General features: G+C 31.3%; 1 protein-coding gene and 2 long non-coding RNA genes across 11 annotated transcripts; 2 read left to right on the plus strand and 1 right to left on the minus strand.

Annotated features, from left to right (window-relative positions):
- Positions 1-85: 85 nt before the first annotated feature.
- LOC148231019 (uncharacterized) lies at positions 86-5,385 on the minus strand. The gene is made up of 2 exons (XR_015811218.1): positions 5,264-5,385; positions 86-479 (listed from the first exon to the last, which is right to left on the minus strand). It is a non-coding gene; the product is annotated as an uncharacterized LOC148231019 (long non-coding RNA).
- On the plus strand, positions 1,715-15,133 carry Pkc98E (Protein kinase C). 9 transcript variants are annotated; one of them, XM_088196112.1, is made up of 17 exons: positions 1,715-1,943; positions 5,038-5,170; positions 5,252-5,366; positions 6,258-6,318; positions 6,384-6,627; positions 9,778-9,809; positions 9,877-9,947; positions 10,024-10,171; positions 10,246-10,379; positions 10,458-10,545; positions 10,615-10,754; positions 11,830-12,211; positions 12,285-12,337; positions 12,404-12,590; positions 12,661-12,833; positions 12,909-13,007; positions 14,754-15,133. In XM_088196112.1, the coding sequence occupies exons 1-17, from the start codon at positions 1,847-1,849 to the stop codon at positions 14,832-14,834; spliced, it is 2,238 nt and encodes a 745-aa protein (XP_088052238.1). In that variant the 5' UTR covers positions 1,715-1,846; the 3' UTR covers positions 14,835-15,133. The 9 variants fall into 9 exon arrangements, with proteins under 9 accessions (XP_088052238.1, XP_088052239.1, XP_088052237.1 ...); XM_088196113.1 differs by having other exon boundaries at positions 10,458-10,515; XM_088196111.1 differs by having other exon boundaries at positions 10,246-10,545.
- Positions 7,786-8,257, plus strand: LOC148231021 (uncharacterized). The gene is made up of 2 exons (XR_015811219.1): positions 7,786-7,873; positions 7,936-8,257. It is a non-coding gene; the product is annotated as an uncharacterized LOC148231021 (long non-coding RNA).
- Positions 15,134-17,429: the final 2,296 nt, after the last annotated feature.

Here is a 17,429-nt window from a genome sequence, read left to right on the forward strand (position 1 = left end):
TATATGTATGTATGTATTTTAATATGTAGTAAGTCGTGTTAATGAATTAATAAATGGATCATATTAATAAATAAAACGATTAAAATAATATTTGCCTTACATATTTAATTGGATTGCATTATTATCGTATCGCCCAAAGACCATCGCCCAGTTGACCGTGTCCGATTCAGCCAGTGTAGCGCACGACAGTTACAGGCGGCGTGGACCAGACAGAGTGCGTCGTTTATCTCGATTGATTTACTAGTTGCAATTTAGCGTTGCTTACTTATATTTTAGAGGTTCGTGAAAAAGTTAAAACCAACGAAGATTTTCGAGAATTTTTTAAGTAGTGATTCATAGTTTGGGAAACGCTGCCCTATAGAGTCGCGATTGCGTCCCTTATTTCTTGCCAGTACGCCAGTGTTGATTTTAGATTTTTCACGACAGCATTCGTGAACGAGCATTCAATTTACATGATCCATCCAGCTTCTCAGCAAGCTCTGGAACAACAAAGATATGCACATATTTTTAAGGTTCGCATTTTATGGTTAGAATTTATATTATAGGGCAAAAAACATCGATTAAAATATAAGCGGCCAGAATAAATATTAAATGGTCAAAATTTATATTAAATGATAAAAAAAATTTTTTGACAGATGGTCAGAATCATTTTTTATTCAGTTCAGTATTTATTACAGTTCCTTGGTTAGTATTTATATTATATGCTCTGTATTTTAACCTCAAGCTCAGTTTTATGTCGACAGATGGTCAGCATAATAATACTTACATGGGCATTATCAAGGTGTTTTAGGGGCAACTTATTTGGTTGGGCTCGCAACATTGTCAGATGTCAACACAACGAGTAAAGCGTGCTCGCAACTCTGTCGTTATTTCCACTTTGTTAGCCGCTTTAAATACCTTTGCGTCCGTAGTTAAAAGATATTCATGGGGTGTTCACTGTTCTGACCAACGCTCGCACCTAACCTATCTAACGTTTAGGCGCGAGCGACATAATTTATAAGATATTTCTAAAATAAATAATTTATTGCGCATTTATATTTATAAATGTTATAATACTTTTTTAATACACATGATCGTCCAATATGATTTATTCTGACTGTATGCTATTTTTATTCTAACCATTTTGCTATTTATTTTTACCCTGAATAATATAATTATGATCAGGCTGTTAATAAAATTCTGACCAACATTTAATTTTCATTTTGATCCATAGTTGATTTAAATTCTGACCATTTAATTTGCTGTCCATTTTAATGTGTACCCCACCATCATTTTATGCACATTTTTAACAAAACTAAGTGTAGTTAAAATAGCTCGCTGTCGTGGAATATAGGATAAAAAACAAATATTTCATTTCTAGCTGAATCTCACGACTAACCAGTTCAGTGTTCAAAAACCAGTACTGTACATTATAATTTGAAACGTGCGACATCGTAGCGCGAAAATTTTCGATTTCGCCATCATGCTTCACAGGAAAAGGCAATCAATCGATTGGAATTTTGTTATTATTCATTCCCGCGTTTTCCCCGTGCGATGATTCAATTCTCGGATTCGAGCGAACGGCGATAAGGAAATTGAGGCGTCGCGTAGGGAAAAGCTGCGCCGCTTCGGGAAAAGCTTCGGAAAAGCATCGAGCGGCGGCGGATCTCGCTCCCGCTCGGCGCTCGGCGTTCGCGTCGACCGTGCGCGCGCATTGGGGCCCGGGAGTGGGGGCGGCGCGTGTGGGCGTGCGCGCCACCGACCGGGCGTGCGCGCGCGAGCGTGCGAGGCGTGCGAGGCGCCCTAGCGCCCCAGCGGCGAAGGCCCCGCGCCCCTCGCCCCCCTCGCGCCGCCGCCCCTTGCCGACATGTTCAGCGGCACCGTGCGCCTCCAGGTGTGCGAGGCCACCGGCCTGCGCCCCACTGACTTCCAGAAGCGCCACAACATGACGTTCGGCAAACCAGGTGAGATCCGCACCGTCCGGCACTCCGCCCCCGCCTTTCGCTTTTCCGCTTTTCCTCCGTTCGATCGCTTTTCCTATCGTTCCCCAACCCCCTCCCACCTCCCCCGCGCAAACGTCAAATCTATTTTCGTTAGCAAAACTGGCGACCCCGTCAGGGGCGCGCGCCCTCGCTGATGGTTCCTGCCCTTCGATAAATCCGTCACAATACCTAAACCGAACACCTGGACATCCTGACTTGCATCCCCCAAATCGGCTCGTCCGAAATCGTTAAATCGATCGTTTTTAAAAATACGCACGATTTTGGCCAAAGATCGACGGAAATCGACCATCGATTCAAATTTCCAAATAAACATCAAAAATCGTGTTCATTTACTTTAATGGAACAAATCAACAATTTATTGCGCAATAAAACTTCACTAGAAAAATATCAAGACTTTATAAGATAAACATACAGATTAGTTCTCCGATACCTTTTCTCACCCCTCGGCACATCAAAAACAAAATAAATTGAAAAGGTATACATATATACAGATAAATCTGTGCATACACAGTATTTTCATTTTTAAATATAACTTCAGAAAAAAAAGTGTTAAAAATGAATGCTTGTAATAAAAAGATCTAACCTCATTTGTAGTAGATATAAAAGTGTTTATGGCACTAGAGTGAAAAATTATAAATATTAGATTGCTAAAAGTGATTTATTTTCACTGTATATGTCAAAGAAAAAGTTTAATTCGGGTTTTATTTAACATAATATTTTGTTACATAAAAAAGCTATTTTTTTATAAATATAAAAAAATTTAAATATGCAAATTCTAAATGTACAGACACACTTCGTTTTAAATTAACAATTATTTTGCACTTTTTCTGATATAAAAATGAGATGATTTTTATGTAAAATAATATTTTTTCACCAAAAACTTCATTAATGTATACTCGATTTATTTTTATCGGAAAAAATTATATCATATTTCGATCTGCTTTTTTATTTTTTATTATGTTTAGGTTTTTTTATTAATATTATAATTATGAACAGTCAGTATTATATGTCAATAAATTGTGTTTAATATTTAAATAAATATTATTTTTATTATAAGTCCGCAAGAATTAAATGTTTTTTTTAATACAGATGATTTTGGCATGTAATTTCATTATTACATTTATTTTTTTAGAATGAGTTATGCTATCTTTGTAATTTAAAAAACAAAAATCTATATGGTATTATTTAAGATTTTTTCTTTACATGTACCACGGCACATCTAGCATCATACATAGCACTAATAAAATCTATAGAAATTAATTTTTAAAACAGCTTACGATAAAATAAACTGATAAATCTCGGGTTTTCCGATGACCTAATTAGGATATTTCGTAACTATGCATGCACTGGAGTGCCGCAAGGTTTAAATGTTGGTTCACTACTATTCAATGCTAAAGATCTATCTAAAATATCATGCATTTCTTTTAATGGAACAAATTAATAATTTATCATGCATTTCTCTTAATGGAACAAAATAACAAATTAACAATTTGTTATATGATTAAACTGTCATGATTGTGATAAATGAAATCAGTCACCTTAAATAATTAATAGATTTATTGATAAAATCTCTCGTAACAAATTTGATAAAGTGTACCAACCACTCGATGCTGATGGATCTCGGGTTTTCCGATTACAAGATTCTATGCTATTTATGATTCGCAATACTTAATAAGCTCTGAAGTACTGCAAGGTGCAATCTTGCTCCGATCTGTTTCTTCTGTTTATACATTACATAAACACAGCAATTATTCACGCGACTATTCACGGATCAATTCCAATTTTAAAATAATTATCGAAAATTACATGCATTCCTTTCATTGAACAAAATATTATGTAATGACACATAAAACTGTCTTAATTATGGAACATAAAAACAATCTTAATGATTTATTGTGCTATGTAAATATTTTATATTACGTGATAAAATTAATGGCCCTGAATTTAATATGTCATTATAATAGACAAGTGCCATTTTATTGATAATGTTCTGTTAAAATTTAAATTATTGCAAAAAATAGTTGTCTTTATTTGACAGCTTAATATTAAAATAGATAATTGTATTATCTATCAATACGTAATGATTGTTATTATATTATAAATTGTTGACATAAAAATATAAATTGATTAGTGCCGTTTTATCAGTTGTCATATTATATTTACATACTTAATTGTATAAAAATGTGTATACATTATCGTAATATATCTTGGATATTAATTATAAACTATTTTAAAATAGAACCTTTATAAAATATATTCTATTTTGTTATTATAACAAAAATATTTATTTGTACATACTTAACGTAGCTCATAATTATGTAGTTTTGTTTATATAATATATTAAATTCACAAGATAAAATAATGTTAATTGACAAACTTAGTGTTGCTATATTTTTATGAGAAAAATAGTTAATTTTAAAACTACAGATGAATCATTCTGTAGTGCCTTCTAATCAATGGTTAGTAAAGGCATTGAACAGCTTCTTTAATTGAAAATAAAGAAACAACATTCGATTTATGTTTTTAGATAAAATAAGATTTAATATAAATAAATTCAGAAAATCTTTTTTTAAAATGAAAACACTGCAGAACTTAATGTTAAAACACATGTGTAGTTTAAGTCATTCGTGCCATAAATTTGCCTCCCACAAAAGTTGTAGATCACATGTTTTATCAGTTTAAGCTTTTAAAAAAATTAGTTCATGTTCTTGCCTTTGGATTCTCATATATATGCACAAATTAAACTAATATATACATATATAATGATTTTCAACTTTACAATAAACATTCTCATAATTACTACAGAGAGAATTTGAAAATTATATTACAATGTACGACCATATCTAAATATGTATATATCCATAACTTGACACATTATCTACGTGACATAAATTATTCATTAGCACTTGCAAAAAATACAAAATGGAATGTTTACAAACACTCAGCGAGTGACAAATGTCATTGATAAGACGCACGTTGCGACGGTTTGCGTTAAAGCTATACAATATAGTAATACTACATTCGAGATAACAAGTACATGTGTTATTTTTTTTAGATGACCAGCCGATCGATCCGTACGTTTCGATCGACGCCGACGAGCATCATCTGGACAGATCGACCACCAAGCCGAAGACGTTCGATCCCGTATGGAACGAATCGTTCGTCCACGACGTTCACAACGTCGCCAGGTTAATATATCACTAAACGTCGCTCTTATTTGCATAGATATTCACATAAATTGCACTGTACTGAGTCTGTTATCGTTTCAGCTTGGGTCTTACTGTTTTCCACGACGCCGCAATACCGCCGGACGACTTTGTCGCCAATTGCGCAATACCGTTTGAAGATCTAGTGCAACGAGACAAGGACTCAGCTGATTTCTGGGTAATTGTGTTTGCTAAACGCGATAAGAGTGGCACGTATGTTTACTTAAAACGCCTTATCTTCATCAATGTGGCCTTTACGTATACAGGCTGCTCTTTTTTTTAAATAAATAAATTACTATATTAACCGCTATATCTTCGTAGATTTTTATTATTTATTATCGAGTATACATAAAACCGTTTTTCCTCCTCTAATGAGGACGACTCGGATGAATGTTTTTTTTCTTAGAAATGAAATTAAGTATAGTGGTTTTCCATTGCCTTAATTTTTATATATTATAAAAATTATTTTTTTATATTATAATAATTAACTAAATATTATTGACTGTTGTTTTAATTTTTGTTACCAAACTGGAAATCTGACCTAGAACTTATGATACCATAATATGACTGTTTTATTACTGGCTCATATCGCAATAAAAAAATTAATAGAAAAATACATGGTAAATAAAGAAGAGATATGTAGTTTTTTTAATTACCGCAAAGATCAAACAATTTAACAAAAGACATTAAGTATCTTTTTAAATTTTGTAATATAGATATAATATACTGTTACCTAACCTGATTTTTAATTAATTAATTGTTTCAAACTCAGATTTTAAACACCATTTACTCATTAGCACCTATGCCAATATGTTCGGTTTAAGCTTTTAATTCAACCTTATCTTGCTCTCTCTGAATACTGCAAAGCAGTTGTTCGAATACTTTACAACAGACTGCTGTCTTCTGAAAATTTTCCATCATGTTCGCTCCAATCACCATGAACTATCTGAAACGAGAGAATATCTATAATATTCGACAAAAAAATAAATACTTGAGCCTACACAATGAAGTAAAATAATTAATAAGTATTACTTTATTCTTAAATGATATACTATGTTTTTTTTTACAGGTGGATCTTGAGCCGCAAGGTAGATTACACGTCCGCATTGATCTAAAATGGAGCTCTCAAGGTATGATTTCATATTGTTTTAAAAATGCAAAATAATACGAAAATATTTATGCGACATCTTTGCAGATACGTCCATGACTTCGGGCCTGAGCTCGATATGCAGCACCGGAGGAAGCGGAAGCGGTGGAAGTGGAGGAGGAAGCGTCATTACGAGCTCTGGAGACACCGGCAGGGAGTTCAAAGAACGAGCCGGCTTTAACAGGCGTCGTGGTGCCATGCGTCGGCGCGTTCACCAAGTGAACGGCCACAAATTCATGGCGACGTTTCTTCGCCAACCGACGTTCTGCTCCCACTGCCGAGAGTTCATATGGTAAATTAACCAATACTGCTGGCCAGCCGATAAATCTAGTCCACTTAGGGATGTTATCACTATATAATACAATTTACAGTAGCATAATCTAAAGAATATAATAAATCAGTTAACTGGCATTTGGGTGAGTTTTTCATATAATTGCGATTGCTTCCCTTATTCTTGGCTATTGCAACTAGGAGGTCAGCGCTCAAGAACTCTTACACGAGCTATCCAGCTTCTCAACAAGCTTGCCAGATGTTTTCTTACTAGGATGTTTCCGGCGATAGCTATGAGGAGCTGGAACAATTTTTGTGTGATGGTGCCCTATCATTTTTTTATCTTTTCATTTAACCAAATATTTTGTATGCATTTGTATAAAGAATATGTGTGTTGAAGTGTGTGAATATGAGTACTTGCTTGAGCTGATGTGTAGTTTATGTATGTATGTATGCGTATGAAATTTTTGAACTATTTTGTATAAAGACCATCATGACCTGTCAAGTCACAATGGTTAAATCTGTAATAAATAAATAAAAAACTAAGTATCTATCATTATTACAGTGGTTTCCTGTGTAGCCTTTTATGCGTAGAGAAATAATCACAATTGATAATAGGTCTTCCCAAATTATTGTCATTTATTGAATCAATTCTCGTTTTTGGCTACCTTTCTCCACTTTTCGACCAAATCATAAATCCCTTATGTAAAATTTTATTATTCATAAAGATCCAATTTTATTTTTACCCTTTAAAAAACGTTGCATCGACCAAAACAAATGTTATTCTGAAGCACCCAAATTTGTGAATAAATAGGGTGCAACAAAACTTCCTAGTGTTAATTTTTTTCTGAGTCAATTTCGCTTCGATGCCGTGTTGCAGAATAATATCTTTTCACTATGGCCGGTCTCTTTTCTCACTGCTCACTGAATCTATATAATTTCTGTATAGAGCATACAACTACGTAAGTGTTCCTCTGACGAGCAATCTACTCTCATATTTTCCAAAAAAAATAAATATTTTTTCATTAAACAAAAAGAGGACTGCTGCAACATAATCAACTCAACAGCACACCATAACTGCACCACAGTGCGCAAATGATCATGCGCAAAATGGGGTTGCCATAAAACGACATTAATTTCAGGATGACCAATTATTAACAATTGCATTTTTATTGTTGTCAACACCTTTCATTTCGTAACAAAGAAATACTTACACCATTTATCATGCTAATCTATTGTAGAAGTTATAATCGTTACAACTCAGTTCGGTAATTTATGGCTTAGTTGGATACTGTTTATGTATGAATATTATTTATATGCGTTTTAACAGATGCATCTATGTACCACTTTCACCAAAACGAGAAATTGCAGTGGCCAACGAGATGTTCAACGACTATATGTCCATGGCAAAAGATCTAGCCGACAAAAGCTCCACCCGGTAAATGGTTCACACACCATTTGATCCAACGAACATTCAAAATGATTGTTTCAATAAATCGATGAATCGATGGGTGACAGAAATTTGCATATTACTCTTTCGCAGATTACTAAACATAAGTAAGCCAATCAACTCGAATCCTATCACGAAGTACAAAGTTTATCGAGTGTCAAATTCTTTAAATTAAAAAAGAACATTATGATTATACAAAAAACATACGCTACTAAAACATAATACCTTTATACTTCCTTTATTATGTATCTTTTTATCAGTGCGTTTTTACAATTACTTTAGAAAGTCGATAGGATTATATATGCGTGACAATGTGTTATTCATTCATCATCAACAAATTATATTTTTACTGATAGTATCATATGATTACGAGGTTTACGAAATATGTATTTAACAGTATTGATATGTCATATACACAATTTCATGTTATAATACATAAGATGGATTATTAAACGTTAAAAATTTTAATTCACAGTTTAATCCGCGATAGGATTTGATCTGATCGGTTTACCTATGCTTAGTAATCTGCGAAAGAGTTTTATGCCCCTCGATTCATCAATTTATACAAAAAATCATTTTGAATATATTTTTGTGTACTCTTTGTCGACTAGTCTTTTGTCGTGGACTTAAAGTCGTTGGACCAAAAGATTTGTATATTTTTTTTTTGTTTTTTTACGACTTTTTATATTTGAATATTAACACTATCTTTATTTTCGGAAACTTCTTATTTTTGTAAATTTGGTCACTATATATCTATTTTTAATGACACCCGTCAAATTGACGGGTTTATACCCGTAAACATAGTGTTAAGCTTTACTTTTGAATATTATTTAAACATAATATATTTATTATTTTATTCCAGCTGTGGCTTTCCTAGAAATTTTTATACCTCCCCAAAAGTTAATTTTTGATATTTGCACCCCTTGAAATGTTCTGTGGCCCCAATGAGGCCACGTGAAAAATAATCTAGCAGATATTAGTAGATGAAATTAATCTACCAAGAAGATTAAATTTACTCCTAATATGAATAGTTAAAAAAAAATCAAATACGTATATTAAATTTTTTAAACTAACACAATAAAGCCTCAATAAAATGGATTAATTCAATTTTAGTTTATATTTTATTTTACCTCCTTTATTTCACAGCCTGTCTTTTAACAATGAGTGATTTTTATATTTATTTTTTCTTTGGTTAGTAAGAACAAGGGAATGAGAATTACACGTTAGAAGATACCCAGTAGAATCTTCCTTTACTTGTTCTATTCATTTTTAATACATTAGTGGTTTAGTTTTGTTAGTAGTGTTAGCTTACATTATATATCTATATATGCTATTTTTTTAGTTAATTATTAGTTTATATACATATATGTATACGAACCAGTGTTGTCAGAAGACAAAATAAAAAAAACAGAAGTGCGATAAAACACAGCTAAATATATTTTGTGGATTTACTGGTGAATTACCAAGCTACTTTTCGGGTTATTTACTGGTAAACCAGTAACACATTAGGTTAACGCCTATCATTTGCAATAAATAAAAAAACGTACTTCAATGCCATGTAATGTGTTAAAATATGTTCATTAAAACAATAATAATAATAATAGTAAACCACTCAATCTGAAAAATTACAAGTTTCTATCAACGGACTAGATTAGTTGGTCAGACTATGCAATCAAATATTCTACATTGAATTTGTACTAAAAAAATATATTTAAATTACAGGGGTTTAGGAAAACAAGGTTACCAGTGCCAAGGTATGATTGAATTAAAATTAAATATATTTTAAATTATAATAATAACATTATTTTTTCTTAATTTCAGTTTGTACTTGTGTAGTTCACAAAAGATGTCATTTGTCAGTAGTCACTAAGTGTCCAGGAATGAAAGACGAAGTAAATCTACAGACTTATCTAAGCTATAGTTCATATGATAATGTTGTTAATTTATTTATTTATTCATCATTTACAGCAGACGTCCCAAGTACCGGCTACTGGACAAAGATTCAACGTCAACGTGCCGCACAGATTTGTCGTCCACTCTTACAAACGGTTCACATTTTGTGATCACTGTGGTAGTCTTTTGTATGGTCTTATTAAACAAGGTCTGCAATGCGAAGGTATGTGAACGATTTGATTAGATTATTGGAGTTTTTATTATAACTTGCTTTTATATGATTCGTGATAATTTTAGTGTGTAGTCTAAACGTTCACAAGCGATGTCAAAAGAACGTGGCCAACAATTGCGGCATCAACACAAAGCAAATGGCAGAAATACTTAGCGGTTTAGGAATTTCACCGGATAAGCAAACTCCGAGACGTTCCAAGGTGAATATTTTTCTATTCGTTGTCTTTTTGTGGTTATTGTCATATTTTGTTTTTACTAATTGTTTACGATTATTTCAGTATTTGAATCAAGGCGTTGGAGATGGTGAAGGTGCGGCATCGGTAGAACAGGAACTAGGCAGGGATATTGATAAAAAAGACGATAAAGGTGTTTATCGTTTTTTTTATTATCCGTTATAATGCAGTGTTATTGGTTTTAATTTGATCGCCTTTGCAGGTTCGAACGATAGCAATTTAGAAAGAAGCGATTCCGGTCGAGCTAACAAAGTGAGCCTTGACGATTTTCACTTCATCAAAGTGCTCGGTAAAGGATCTTTTGGAAAAGTTATGCTTGCCGAAAAGAAAAACACCGATGAGGTAATAATTTTCATTCTTACAGTAATTATTGCATGCGATGATTAAAGGATTATAGTTTCCATCCCATGGGCAGGTAATTATTTAGAAAAATAATATTAGAAAGGGATATCGACACTGCCGCTCAAAATTTTAAAACCGGTTATTTTGGAATATTTTAGACAATTATTGATGAAATTTAAAAATAAATGGTGATAAAAGAGCATACATATATATTTTAAATACAAAATAAAGTTACATTTGAATTTAAAAAAAAATGTTAAACATGAATCGGTGATGGAGTAGCCCATGCCATTACTTTTAAGACATTTTACCTTTCTTTCAGCTTAGTTTGCCTTCTGTCTTGTTGGAAACAAAATCGGAACCCAAATAATCGTCGATCCGCAGAAAAACTAATGTTTTAAAATGGCTTTATATTTTTTTTATAAATTTCTGTTGCTTTTGAAATAAAGTTTTTATAGATACTCGTCTTTTTGATTAGCTTCTACTAATCTACCATTTACTTTTGCCACCATAACATTATTAACTGTTTTTTATAAACTAAATCTTATATTGAGTTTTTAGATTGAAGGTTACTGTGAAATTATGCCTAGTTTTGTAATTCTTGTCTATTTTAGTTCAAAGTTTAAAATTGCTTTTTATCGTTAAACTTTTCCTTGATATCTTCCTCCAAAATCGCGTTTTTATATGAACTCAAAACACTTGTAAAAAATTAAATATTGAACAAATACGTTCAAGATTTTAATTTGTATTTCCTATGCATAAATGTGACTATAAAAATATAAACTAATCAGTCACATTTGCTAAGGGAATGGCCAACTGATATGTTACGCTTGACTCATGAGTCACGCTTTGGTCTCCTTTTACAAATGGTATTTTGATACCAAAATATATTTAGATTTTAATATTCATTATTATTATTAACAAATGATCAACAATACATTGCACTGAACTTCACTATGTGTTTTTTATCTTAAACTTTTGAGCGGTAGGTAGTATAACTCTCTACCAATTTTCCTAATCCTAACTTCAATTTTAATTGTATAGATATAAATATTTAATATTATTTATGTTTTAGGTGTACGCTGTCAAAGTGTTAAAGAAGGACGTCATAATCCAAGACGACGACGTCGACTGCACAATGACAGAGAAGCGTATATTAGCGTTGGCAGCGCGCCATCCGTTCCTCACTGCTCTCCATTCATGTTTCCAAACTCGCGACCGTCTATTCTTCGTGATGGAGTACGTGAACGGTGGCGATTTAATGTTTCAGATACAACGCGCTAGAAAATTTGACGAACCTAGAGCCAGATTTTACGCCGCTGAAGTTACTCTCGCATTGCAATTTTTACACAAACATGGAGTCATATATCGCGATCTAAAGCTCGACAACATTCTGCTGGATAACGAAGGCCACTGTAAACTGGCTGACTTCGGAATGTGTAAAGAGGGGATCATGGGTTAGTACAATATGACGATTGCTCTACATAATTTAATAATATGAATTATACCGAATAATGTTATGATTTTTAGATGGAATTACAACAACGACATTCTGCGGAACTCCTGATTATATTGCGCCTGAGGTAATTTAATATTTTATGAGCAGCTTGAATGGAAGATGATGAAATAATACATTATGTTTAATTTAGATTCTTCAAGAGCTTGAATACGGCCCGTCAGTGGATTGGTGGGCTTTAGGTGTTTTAATGTATGAAATGATGGCTGGACAGCCGCCTTTCGAAGCCGATAACGAAGACGATTTATTCGAATCAATTTTACATGACGACGTTCTTTATCCAGTATGGCTATCTAAAGAAGCTGTGTCCATATTAAAAGGTATAAATTATACAATCTTTCATGGTTCTGATAATAAAAACATTACAAAAATATATAATTCATTTCCAAGGATTTATGACGAAAAATTCTGCTCGGCGTCTCGGCTGCACAGGAGGCAGTAATAACCAGAACAACGGTGCGCCAACGGGTGAGGCCGCCATTAAAGTTCATCCGTTCTTCAAAGACATGGATTGGGAAGCGTTAGAGGCACGGCGTGTACGACCACCATTTAAACCAAAAATTGTAAGCTTTGCCTCTATTATTTTATTAATAAATCGACGCTTTCAGTATTATTTCAATTAAATTTTGCCTTTTTAGAAAAATAAGAAGGATGCTTTGAACTTTGACGCCGAATTCACAAAGGAAGATCCGGTACTGACTCCCGTTTCCGCAGACGTTCTCCGTTGCATCAATCAAGTACGTTTTATGTTTTATTATCATAATATAGGACGTTTTAAGATAATTTGCCTTATCTAAATTGCAAAATAAATTACAGTTATTAATAAAATTATTAGATTGTTTCATACAAAGTGACCATTTTTGTTGATGTAATATAACAAGGAATATGCCTCTTGCTTATAAACATCTTTGGTGTGTTAAAGGATTTATTTCCAAAAAGGTGACATCTAAGATCATATACAAATGATTGAGTCGAAATTCTACCTCGTATTTTATTGAACATATACAAAAAAAAATCTCCAAGACTTTGAATTTTTATCACATTGCTTATAGTATTAAACACTTTTTTGATTTGATCTAAATGTCGCGAATCTTAGAGCAGATACCTCAAAGTATATTGCGAGTGTTCAAACAGTTATTTATGGATTAGTTTCAATTGTTCTTCATTTACAACAAATAGAGTATTGCCTAATCCAGAAGCCAAATTGCCATTTCTTTTTGCTTCTGCTGTATATTATACATTAAGTTGAACGGAAAAAAGGACTAATAATTAAAAAAAGATTTGTAACCTATGTTGTGAGGTGGCCAAATATATTTGGCTCGTATTTTTCTGGTCAGAATTGTAATATGGTTGTAGTCTGAATTTATATTAAATGGTTAAAATTTAAATTGGACTGGTCAGGATTAATATTAAATGGTAAGAATTATTTTGGCGGATAGTATAGTTTTGTAATTGCTATAATGCTGAAGATTGTCATTCGCATGTTGCCAGTTCATTATCATTATCAAAGTATTTTAGGGACAACTTGTTTGGTTGGGCTCGCAACATTGTCAGATGTCAACGCAACAAGTGCTCTCCGCCGCCGCTCTGTCGTTATTCCTGTTTCGTTTGTCGCTCTGAATACCTTCATTTCCTACATATAATTAAATAGATACGTTGAGAGCTATTCACGGGGTGTTCAATGTTCTGATCTACAGTTTTGGTGCGAGCGAGATATTTTATAAAATATTTGTAATATAAATAATTTATTGCCCATATATATTTATCGTATAAATTTTATAATTTTTTAATTCTGATCGTCCTATATTTTTATTCTAATCGTATGCTATTTTTATTCTAACCGTTTGATATTTATTCTGACCCTGAATAATATAATTATGACCAGGCTGTTAATAAAATTCTGACTGAGATTTGATTTTTATTCTGGCCCAAAGTTGATTTAAATTCTAACAATTTAATTTGTTGCCAATATATTTTAATTAAAATTTCGATTAAATCAGATAAAAAAATAATCTTAAAAATCAACCGATTTATATACTATGATCATCTTGTTTTTGATTAGTAAAAATTAGATACTTCATATGAAACAATCGATTAATATTATATTATATTTTTTATTATGCTCAAATCATCTTTTTCCCGATCTCCCTAATCTTGCAGATTTACATCAACATGTATTAACTATGTCACTCTATGGTGCTTTGATATATGTTATTATTTAATGCAATTCCTACATTTTATACATAGTAATAATTCCAATATAAAAATTTAACTATTTTCTAGTAAATCTTTATCATGATCCAATGACCCATTCTTAGAATTTTCAAGGTTAATCTTGAGTAATCAAGATTCCTATTTCCCGATATCCTACCAATACATTCCTACAACTTATATATTTCCAGGAATACTTGTGCCTCTACATTTGTGTCGAAAGTTTATTATAATACATTTGTTGAATTTGTTTTGTATTTTTTGCATTGCAGGAAGAATTTAAAGGTTTCTCGTTTGTGAATAAGGACTTCTGTCCTCCGCGAGGCACACCGGATAAGGCTCCGCAGGTGTAAGAAGTTTTCTCTACTTCTGTCTACGGCACCATTCTCTTTCTTCGAATATTTCCTTTAATTTCGGTACTATATTGGAAAAAAATATATATGTATATTTATGTGCTAACGAGATCTACACTATTGTAAACCTGAATGTTACTATTGTGTCATGTATGCCTTATTACGAATTATTTTATTGTGAATTCTTACATTAATTCTTCTTAAGCGATTATGATATGTATTTATTGTTTAAAACGCGTTCGTCGGCAAATTATCATATTTATGGTTAATTACATATTAATAAAGTTTAAACATAAAAATTGTAGTACTATTATAAAAAAAAGAGTACGGTTAACGAGCCCTTCACTGCTGATAGTGCTAGGAAATTTAAAATTTTCACTAATTATATTTATATATGTATACATAACATAATCTACATACCTGATCGGCTTCTTAAGCTCTGTTTGTTATTTATTTTATTTATTTATTGAATTGAATGTATTGTATAAATTAGTATATACTATAACAGTATATATTATTATATAAATATTATAGTTAGCGAAGCAATGAAATTTAAATGTCGAATTTTTGAATTCCATTGTATTAGAACATAGTTTGATAATGTTGTCGCATTGCTTTTTTGAAAAATCTGAATCAAACCGAATTGTCCAGCAAATATGACACCTTCATTCAGGTTTTTTTGTGATTTCTACTCAACATGCGTATTTTCCCCTTTGTGGAGGGATATAACGTTATCATTTCCATTATTGTTTTATTAAGTTTAAACAGTGACAAACAGGTCGTTCAGTATTCCCCGATACTTATTTTTGTATGTTATATTCTTAGGTATTTCATTTACCTACGCTATCGTATTTATGTTTTTTTTATTATTTATTACATATCCCATCTTTGTATATATGGATGAATAATGACCCCATTATATCTAGTAATAGTAAAATGTTGTTGCTTAAAAGTGCAATGTCTCATAAGAGTCCAAGTGGAGTAACGAGGTTAAAATTTATGTAAAATTAAAAAAAAATGATATGTTATGTGAATTAATTATTATTGACACCTTTGAATTCCCTACTGGAAGGTGTGACAATTTCAACGTAATATTGTAAGTAGTCATTAAGTATATAAAAAAACTTGTTCTTTTTGGAATCAAACAATTATTAGAACACAGCCTCATTTGCTTTAAACAATGTTAACATTTACCTTTATATTATTTTCATTATTTAACCTCGACTATGTTTTAAACAATAAAGGTAAATAGTACACGATAAATCCGACGTAATACTTGACACATAGAAAGCAGTTATAGTGAAGATATTTTTGAAATGCCATTGTTATTATTTATTATATTATATAATGTATAAATATACATATTATGTATACAATATATATATATATATATATATATATATATATATATATATATATATATATATATATATATATATATATTTAAATTATAAATCAACGCACAACCACAAAATATCTATGTTTAATATCATTTATCAGTCTATATTAACAGATCTCAGTATCATAAGTATTTATTTAATTTGCAGTATTATTTTTCTATATTACATAAAAAAAATATTATTTTTTTAATTAGAAACAAATTATACAAATGTGATTCTGAAAGAAATATAAATTATCATATATAAAACATATTCATTATCGATTATTAATTTTATGAAGTGTTATTAAATGAAAATCTATCGTCATTGACGTTTTGTTCTGATGGAAAAATGTTTTAAATATGTTATTGAAGATTATCACATGTCAAGTATATATGATAAAAATACATGTATGTACCTATGTTTATTATTAACATACACGATGTTCCAAAAATTTGTACTCAAATTCTGCCACGTTTATTTATTTTCTTACGAGTATGAATTTTTGACACCTCTGTATGTGAAACACAGAACACATGTTACTTACTCATCACAATAAGAAATTAACATATTTCTTGAATATCCAAAGTATATTTTATTTTTCTATCTGTAATGCTTAAATATGCGCTTAAAATTTATAAATAAAAAAATATTCTCTTCGGAATTATGTATATGTATATTAGCTCCATTAGCTTGCGATGATAAATTAATTTATTGTAGGGAGTTTACATAATCGGTCTCCGTAAAAAAACTGAAATCTCGCTTGTGTGAATCTACTTTACCTATATTATTATATTTTTTTGTTGATTTATATAATACTTGATTTTTTTGCTCTTAGTTAGTTTTTAATAGAAAAATTTATATAGATGAAAATATGTATATGTGCAATTGAATGTAAATTATTTTTAAACACTAAAGAGTTCGTACTTGTCATTAATTTTGTTTGTGTGATGATTAATGGTGCATAGTCAATTTATTTAATTTAAAAAAAAATTATACCAAATATAGTATTAGGATTATTACATGAGAGCACTTGCTAATTTGTGGTTAATTTATTATGTTGGATATCCATAAAATATACAATAAGAATTAACCTATTCAGCCCTAGACACAAATCGTGCGTTGTTTATTTTTATTTTGTTGTTCTGAACGATTTTTTACAAAAAATACTCACTAAATAATATTTATAGTTTAGTTTCTAGATGCATGTTGTAAT

The sequence above is a fragment of the Plectrocnemia conspersa genome, unplaced genomic scaffold (assembly GCF_051122295.1).
Source record: "Plectrocnemia conspersa isolate PC_06_02 unplaced genomic scaffold, ASM5112229v1 ptg000010l, whole genome shotgun sequence".
Classification (NCBI taxonomy): Eukaryota; Metazoa; Arthropoda; class Insecta; order Trichoptera; family Polycentropodidae; genus Plectrocnemia; species Plectrocnemia conspersa.

Excerpts from the sequence above, each read along its gene's own strand:
- Pkc98E (XM_088196111.1), top strand. The coding sequence starts at position 1,847 with ATGTTCAGCGGCACCGTGCGCCTCCAGGTGTGCGAGGCCACCGGCCTG. Across the intron at positions 10,172-10,245 it reads ACAAGGTCTGCAATGCGAAG|TGTGTAGTCTAAACGTTCAC; the intron begins GTATGTGAACGA and ends TGATAATTTTAG. Across the intron at positions 12,338-12,403 it reads CTGATTATATTGCGCCTGAG|ATTCTTCAAGAGCTTGAATA; the intron begins GTAATTTAATAT and ends TGTTTAATTTAG.